Source organism: Salarias fasciatus, chromosome 17, assembly GCF_902148845.1.
Source record: "Salarias fasciatus chromosome 17, fSalaFa1.1, whole genome shotgun sequence".
Classification (NCBI taxonomy): Eukaryota; Metazoa; Chordata; class Actinopteri; order Blenniiformes; family Blenniidae; genus Salarias; species Salarias fasciatus.
In genome coordinates, this window is record NC_043761.1 from 14,686,954 (window position 1) to 14,695,422 (window position 8,469).

General features: G+C 41.2%; 1 protein-coding gene across 1 annotated transcript; it reads right to left on the reverse strand.

Annotated features, from left to right (window-relative positions):
• Positions 1 to 3,596: 3,596 nt before the first annotated feature.
• On the reverse strand, positions 3,597 to 5,885 carry LOC115404557 (angiopoietin-related protein 5-like). The gene is made up of 6 exons (XM_030113948.1): positions 5,694 to 5,885; positions 5,585 to 5,612; positions 5,400 to 5,491; positions 4,579 to 4,696; positions 4,036 to 4,215; positions 3,597 to 3,961 (listed from the first exon to the last, which is right to left on the reverse strand). The coding sequence occupies exons 1-6, from the start codon at positions 5,760 to 5,762 to the stop codon at positions 3,666 to 3,668; spliced, it is 783 nt and encodes a 260-aa protein (XP_029969808.1). The 5' UTR covers positions 5,763 to 5,885; the 3' UTR covers positions 3,597 to 3,665.
• Positions 5,886 to 8,469: the final 2,584 nt, after the last annotated feature.

Genomic DNA, 8,469 nt, shown 5'->3' on the forward strand with positions numbered 1-8,469 from the left:
ACTCTGAGCTCCTCCCTGGTGACTGAGCTCCTCACCCTATCTCTAAGGGAGCACCAGCCACCCTACGAAGGAAGCTCAGTTCAGCCGCTTGTATCCGAGATCCTATTCTTTCAGTCATGACCCAAAGCTCATGACCACAGGTGAGGGTAGGAACACAGATTAACTGGTAATTTGAGAGTTTAGCCTTTCAGCCCAGCTCCCTCTTCACCATGAAGGACAGATACAATGACTGCATCACTGCACCAATCCGGCTGTCAATCTCACGGTCCATCCGTCCCACTCATGAACAAAACCCCAAGATACTTAAACTGCTCCACTTGAACCACGCTCTCTTCGCCGACCTACAGGGGGCAGATCACCTTTTTCTGGTCGAGGACCTTGGCCTTGGGTTTCGGCGGTGCTGATCCTCATCCCCATCACTTTGCCCTCCGCTCCAAACCGCCCCAGTGCATGCTGTAGGTTCGATGGAGCCAACAGGACAACATCATCTGCAAAGAGCAGAGATGAAATCCTGTGGCTACCAAACCGGACCCCCTCCGGCCCCTGGCTGCACCTCAAAAGTCTGTCCATAAAAATTACGAAATTAGAATTACTGGTGACAAAGGGCAGTCCTGCCGGAGTCCAACATGCATCGTAAACAGGTCTGACTTACTCTGGACAATGTGGACCAGACTTCTTCTTTGAAGTCCAGCGTCTTCTCCAAAAGTCCACAAAACACATGTTGGGCAGTCCCACGGACCCACAAACAGCCTATGGAGGGTCAAGAGCTGGTCCAGTGTTCCACAACCAGGACGAAAAACACATTGTTCCTCCTGGATCCGAGGTTCGACTATCAGTCGAATCCTCCTCTCCAGTACCCTGGAATAGACTTCCCCGGGAGGCTGGGCAGTGCCATCCCCCTATAGTTGGAGCACATCCTCCGTTCCCCCCTTTTAAAAAAGGCAACCCCCAAGGCGGCTAAATGCAGACACAACTATTATTATTGGCCAAATCTCTTGAGTGAAGAGGGAAGGATGGGATTATTCAAAAACTGTGATTTGATTTTCAGAATCAAATCATGCTGAAAAATGAGCCAAAAAATACACGACTCGGTGCAATTAAAGTGAATATACCTCTCATTGTTTACACAAAAAGTAATCACTTAAGCTATACTGAACAGTATCGGTCTGTGTGGAGTTTACATGATCTCCCTGTGCATTTGTGTGTGTGTATGTGTGTATCATCTAGTGTTGACTCAAAGGCCTCATGACCCTGAACTGAATGAAGCGGGATAGAAGATGGATGGAGGGCACTTTTGTTTGAAGTCGCTCACCTCACGTTATTCTGAATTTGTGTTTGGTGATATAACTGTAAAATAATACATATTTTTAACAGCCTGACAGATCATTGAAATGTTAATATTTCAGTGGGTATACGGACGAGCAGTTCGTCTAAATCGAAGTTTATATTTGAAGGACTTCTATGCAAATATTGGCTACAATATAAAGCGTAATATAAAGTGTGATGTGTATTTATTTCTTTTTTAGGCAACTAACTATGACTCTCAGTGCAGTTCATACTGCAAATTGTTTTAGAGTACCAGACACAACAAAAGACTGAGACAGCAGTGATGCTGCCATCAACGCCAGCAAACTAGCATTAGCCTCAAAGCCCTGCAGTCAGGGTGAGTTTGTAAAAACATGCAGAATAAAACAGCTTGAGGAGAAGCCTTCACTGTATTTTGCACCTGGAGGTTTTATTAAAATTGGCTTTATGTTGAGTTTGCCCTCATTTTTGGTTTGTGGAAAATAGACATTTTCATTATGTGTACACTCCTCCACAGCAAAGAAGAGCTTTAAAATTTCAGTTTAAAGGTTATATTTTTACTGCTTAAGATGAAACTGGGCCGCATGTTGAATCACTCACTGTCAGCAGTAGATTGATGTTTTTTACTTTTTACTTTTAATGAAATGAAGCCATAGTTAGAAAAAAAAAAAAAAACCCTCTACCTAGGTCTGTTTATATGCAAAATAAGACTCATCAGATAAATGCCATCAAAAAGAATGTGATCAAACTGGAAAGTTCTTTGGTAGTTTTCACAGAAGGAGGGCAGAGTGACAAAACTCGCCCCACAACATTGAGGCGCCCAAGAAGAAAATGATCTTGGAAAGCAGGTTTTCCAACTGTTCTCCTCCTTAGCACGACACTTTTGAATTATGAAGTTTTATGTCTTGATGCAACAAGTGCAATCCCTCGTGTGTGTGTGTGTGTGTGTGTGTGTGTGTGTGCGCCCAGTCCTTTAATCCTTTAAATCCTGATGAAAGATTATTGATAAATGTAGCTCAGCTGCTGGCGTACCAAAATGCTGCATCCCAAAGAGCTTTTCCGCATCTTCTTTTACTATTTTTGATGGACTTGCACATCTTCTTTGGCATGGATTACATAAGAAATAGAATATAAGGGATGTAAAAAATGGAAATTTAATCTTTATAACAATTACTGATGTCGTTTTGCACTTGTTGGATAACCTCCAGAAAATGTTGACTGACTTGTGTTGGGATAACATTTTAGTTATATTTAATGTACATAATGTTTACAAAACTACTGGTGAATACTGAATTAGAATGTTTTGGGAAAAACCAAGTTGATGTCTGACAATCCACTTTGCACTGACGTGTGTGTGATTATTTTTTGGGGGAAGTTTTGATCCACTAATTCACTGCTGCTGTGGTTTGTGCGTAATGTACTTTTTTTGGGGTGTTTTCCGGTGTGTGTGTGTTTTGTTTTGTTTGTTTTTTTTTTACTTACATTGCATCTTTTCTGACTTCTGACTGAATTTCTTGTTGTAATTGAACAAAACACTGCTCCCAAAATGAAAAATACTCGGAGGCAGTTCACAGCATCTGTCGTTTTCTTTTAGTTTTCCACCAAACAGTGTGTCCTCAGATCAGATGTGTTTTCAAGCTGTTTCTTTCATCTTTGTTGAGCCGTCCTTTTAAGCGCCTTACTAAAAGCAGCGAGTGGTACTTAAATGACACTATTTTTGCCTTTCGTTCAGAAGTTTCCTCTGAATCTCTGAAGCATCCACGGTTTCTGTGCAACTATACACAGAAGTGTCCTTCCTGTTTCATATAACATCGTGAATGTTGTTTAATGATGCTGGGATTACGCTCAGATATCTCTCTGAACAGATGACAGTCTTTGCACTACTGTTATTTTTTGTTTTTTGCTTTTCGCTTGTTCTTTACGTACTGTCGAGCTGAAGAAAGATGCCTTCTCAATGAAACCTCCTTTGTCTTGATGACATTCAAACCTGGGTGGCCTTTAACTTTTTCAATTTTAAATGAAAAAAGAATTAAATAAAACAGGATTGATGGTGGTTTGTCCCAGCAGCTCTTGAAAAAAAACAATGTGTTCTTTGTCTTTCGACCCATCTCGAGAATTTGCACCTGTTGTGTTGTTATCGTTGTTTTTGTCTATTTATGTACAACCACTTGTTTCAGCTGTGATTATTTTTTAAATAAAGTTGAGTTGATAGAATCTGTGGAAACGAGTTTTACATGTCGGGTGATTTGGCAATCCTTTTGTTCAACGCTCAGGTAAAAGTTATAAATGAGTCACTCAGCTCAGTTTGTCACTTTGTTTAATGACATGAATGTTTTTCCACATGGAATGAAAGGCTCATCTCACTCAGACTTGATCATCATTCTGGTGGCCTTGGCCGAGTAAGGCGTCGGCTTCTTCCAGGTCCTCCAGTGGAGGCCCGATTTCATGCCGATGTGGTCGCCGGACTCGTGGTAGTCACCATTCAGAGCGGCGGAGCCACACCGGCTGAACCACCACCCGCCGTCCGACTGGGCGCATTCTGACACGGTGATTTTGCCGGAGATGCAGGGGTCGCAGTCGTCGTGGTCTCTGTCCGACGTGCTGAAGCCAAAGCCATTCTGGTCCATTTCATACTTTTCACCTCGGATGGCGTCACCTGCAGACAGGAAGTTCATTCAGCATTAATGACATCAACTTGTTCTGATGTTGGAGTTTAAGAGTGACCATTACCCGCAGTTCCTGAGTATCTCCCCACGTGGAGTTCATAAGCCGTGTTTCGATTCCCCAGATTAAAGTTCTTGTATTCGGCGTAAGCGGTTCCACCTTCATGGTCCCACAGGTCCACCCTCAAGGTCGTCCTCTTGGACCGGGTCAGCCAGTGAATCTTCTCCAAACCCAGCCAGTGGTCCCCTGAATTGGAGATATCAGAACTGTCCTTTTTGCGATTGAATCAAATACAAACACTTACAGGTTCATTTTTGATCAAATGTCTTTGATTTTTGTGTTTCTGACATCTGTGAATTTCATTTTTAATTAACCAATTGCACAATTTTTTCCCCGAGTTAAAACTGAAGTTCCAGTGTTCATTAAAAATAAAGTTCAGTATCGGTCTAAAAAGTATCAATCAAGCAGCAATATGAGTAAAAATGCATCAATAAAATAGCAATAATAGTTTATTATTATTAAATGTCTCCAAAAAGAGGCAGTAATAATTAAACTATATAAATAACGTACCAGTCAAAGTTCCCAATGTCCCCTCTGTCCTTCACTTACCTGTCAGCTGACCAAAACCAGCTTCATATGAAGCCCAGTTCCTTCTGAAGGAAACTTTATCTCCGGTGCGTCTCTGAATCACCGTCCAGCCGCCATCTGGACGCATCTCACAGAACACCTGAGCAGACGGGTCAGAAAGAAACACCAAGCTGTTTGAACTGAAACTTGAATTCTGTTCTTACACATCTAAACAGACAGACATGAAGAACACTTTTGTGCAAAAATGTAACATTTTTCTTCATGTTTGTTGTTCAACAAATTGATTGGTTGAAGCAACTGTCTGCTTGACGCTTCACTTTACTTTACTGCGCCATCGGGAACGGACTGTGAAGGCCTCGGGCAGATTTCTTTGATCCTAGCAACAGATGATGCCTGAAATCTGATTGGTTAAATGATTTAATATGAAAAAAACACGTCTGGAAGCAGCGCAACCACGGGAAAACTATGAAAGGAACTGGAACATACCGTTTGGAATCATTTATTAATTATTTATGGGCAAAATATAATTTACATCAGTCTGTAATTCAGATACTTTTTCGGCCAGCAGAGAAGGCTTCTATCAACAACAGTTGTTGATAGAATTAGAAATTGCCTGATCTTTGATTAAGTTGCCAGTTTTTCTGCAGTTGTCCCTGAGAGATGAATCATTGTGTAAAGTTTCATGAAAAAGGAAATAACACTCGAACCCTATGATCAAAAGGAGCAGAACATGTCATCACTCCCGATCCCCCTGAAATTTCAGCAAAATGGGCAAAAACCATGGAGTAAAACTGCTGAAATGACTAAAACCTGTCTGATCTTGATGAAATGTGGTTTGATACCTTGAAGGGGATTCTGCTTGCAGCAGGATGGATCATATAAACTCCGCTGCGTGACTCTGGCAGGCGCCTCTTAATCTCAGTGCAGTCCGATCCTGATGTTTCACATTGAAAGACAGAACGACAACAATAGTGATTCCAAAGATTTCTGGTGTTTGGAGCTTACAAGAGGGAATCATGTGCCATACCCTGAGAAAACACATCAACCGGATGTTTCTAGGAAGAGAAGAAAACAGCTTTAGAGTGAAGTTTGATTGTTTGTGAAGACAGCAGAAGAAAGCAGTTTCCAGAGTTTACCTGCAGTTGTGCTGTGACGCTGGAAAGAAGGACCAAGATCAGTCCACAAAGTCCAATCAGCATCTTCATTCTGACCTGAGGAGCAGCGACAGATTGGTCCAAACAGTCTGATGTCTTCCTGACCTGATCCCTCAGGAAGAGTGTGTCCGTCCTGCTGTTGCCTCAGAATATATAGCAGAGCTGGAACCAGGATGCTCCTCTGTATTATTCACTTAATGTTGCTCATCTGGTTGCATCTTTCTGCACCGACAGCATTCCAATCAGTGGATGCGTGCCGAAATCGCCGCCATCTCACGAAGGTGGACTGGAGCCGCAGCAGTGCATGTGCATCTGGGTAAGAGGCTTTCTTTCATCTCAAAAAAGAATTAATCACTGAATTTTCTGAAAATTTCCAAACAGTTTGGTTTGTTAAAGACGTCACACGTGTGGCTATAACACAGGATGCTTGGATGTTTTAAAAACAAAATCCAACACAATATAACTGAAAAAGATGCCGGAATTTTTGTCCCTCTTGTGGATGTTCTAATAAAACCAGACATTGTAGAATCAACTTTCACTGGCAAAGTGTATATAAAGAATAACATGGAGAGATCTGCTGGTGAAATAAACCCAGACGGGGCAGATTGAGTCCCTCTACTCTGCTCTTCACAGAAAATAAAGCTCACTTCACATTATTCAACATGTTAAAGGTGGCTGACTTCAGTGGATGCTAAACCTGACCAATGGAAGATGCTGAGAAGACGATTGGAGGAAGATCAGACTTAATCTGGTTGAGAGGCACCGATGCTGGACGTTATGGCCAGAACAAAACATCAGTTTTTTGTAGTTATAGTAGTTTGTGGTTTGTAGATATGCAGATGGTGTCAATGAGACAGATGTTTCATCCAAGGCTTTCCTGTTTATGGTATTAATCACGTTGAATCAAAATAAAATATAATAATTAACATGGAAACAGCAATTTTGTGATGCTTAAAAGATAATAATAGCAATAATAAACATAATAGTAATTATAAATTGAAGCATAATAACAATATTAATTATAATAATTTTAATAATAATAGATATAACAATGTTATTCAAGACGCGGCGGAAATGTAGAAGCATGAGAATTTCCCAGAGACCTCAGCTGTTATTGTGTACATACAGTTTTGAATAATTGTACGTTATGGCTGTAAATCCAGATACAACATGCTTTAGCTGGGCGGACGTGTCCAGCAACAGCCATGCTTGGCGGGAGGAAAAGATGCAGAGAATTATGGATGTACTTTAATCATAATCCATCAGAAAATAAAACACAATGCATCAGTCGCATGGAAACATAACAGACCAGTTTTAATAAAAGATCCCAGTCTTTATATCAGCATGTTTCAGAACGGTTTTAAATTTACACGCCAATATATTATTACAGAAAGCTCAGAAATACTTAAAACCATCATTTTACATGTTTGGTCACTCGTAGGTGCTGTGGGGGTTTTTTTCCTTGTAATAAAAAACAACACACATAAGTGCAGAGAACAATTTTTCATGACCATTAACACTGGTGTCCTGATGGGTGTCTCTCAAAAATACGAGCCCCCAGTAGAATACGGACTGGGAGTCGTTACACTCTGGACTCCCCCGTTGCTGTTATTGCATTCACACCTGCTCAGAAGAATAATTTGCTGATGCAATAAAGTGTTTAATGTATTTTAACCAATATAAGTTAGTTATTTCACTACTAAGTGGCTGCGTAACATGTAAAGTTAGCTATTAAATTATGGACAGAACCTGGAGGCAGAGCAGAGGGATTCAGTCTGTCCTGCCTGGGTTTATTTCAATACCAGGTCTCTCCATATTATTCTTTACCTACACATTATCAGTGAAAAGTGAGTCCACGCGCTCTGGTTTGTATGTTATGCTCATGAGAACATCCATAACAGGAACAAAAATCCAACATCTTTTCCACTTATATTGCACTTTAATGTTAAAACTGGTATTTCTTCAGCTGGTTGCTGAGCAGTGTTAAAGCAGTTTGGCATCTACTGATGTATTACTGTGTGTCTACTAGCTGTTTGTGTTCAGCATCCCAAATTTAGATATTAATTACATTTCTCTGTATGTTAAAGTTACCACAATATGTCTGTTCATCACTTGTCGATTGTCATCAGCTGTCATCAATTCTCAGCTTAACTCGATGAAAGCTTCAGAAAACAAAGTCTTTTTTACGAAGTCTTCTTGAGGACAGCACAGCCCAAATTGTTACAAAAAAAATAAAAAATAAAAGCAATAAAGCCCAGAATGTTGTTGTCAGTCCATTTTGTGCACTTGTGCAACCTGCGGCAGGTGACACAGCCCATGCATTAAAGACTAAACGTTCACCTCCATCTCACCAAAAATCAGCACCACGGACAGCTCCTGCCGCAACACGTCTTCCTTGAGGAGCTGAACATTCACAGATCAACTCGGCCCCAAGCGAAGTCGCAGGGCTGTCAGGTCTCACGCACTGAGTGTGACAGTCACGCATTTCGGTCTTTTGTCACGCACTCACGCCACACTTTGTATTTCTCACGCTGAAAAAAAAAAAATACCGGTAAATTTGTAAATTTGTCTGTTGCGCCGCTGCTGTGGAACCGGGAGGAATCAAACTCCTGCAAGCCTCTCACTCACCTGTCAATCAAGAAAGGAAAGGGGCGGGCTAAAATAGCACAACAACCAATGAAAAAAAGCTTTGTGACTGCACGTGAGTCTGGGAGAGAGTGGTGGGATGAGTGCTGGGGATCCATCATCCATTCAGCTC

Bases quoted from the DNA above. Each gene is read 5' to 3' on its own strand.
- LOC115404557 (XM_030113948.1), bottom strand. From the start codon at position 5,762: ATGAAGATGCTGATTGGACTTTGTGGACTGATCTTGGTCCTTCTTTCC. The intron at 5,613-5,693 runs GTAAACTCTGGA...TTCTCTTCCTAG, and splicing joins GCGTCACAGCACAACTGCAG to AAACATCCGGTTGATGTGTT. The intron at 4,216-4,578 runs GTAAGTGAAGGA...TCTCCAATTCAG, and splicing joins TGGTTTTGGTCAGCTGACAG to GGGACCACTGGCTGGGTTTG.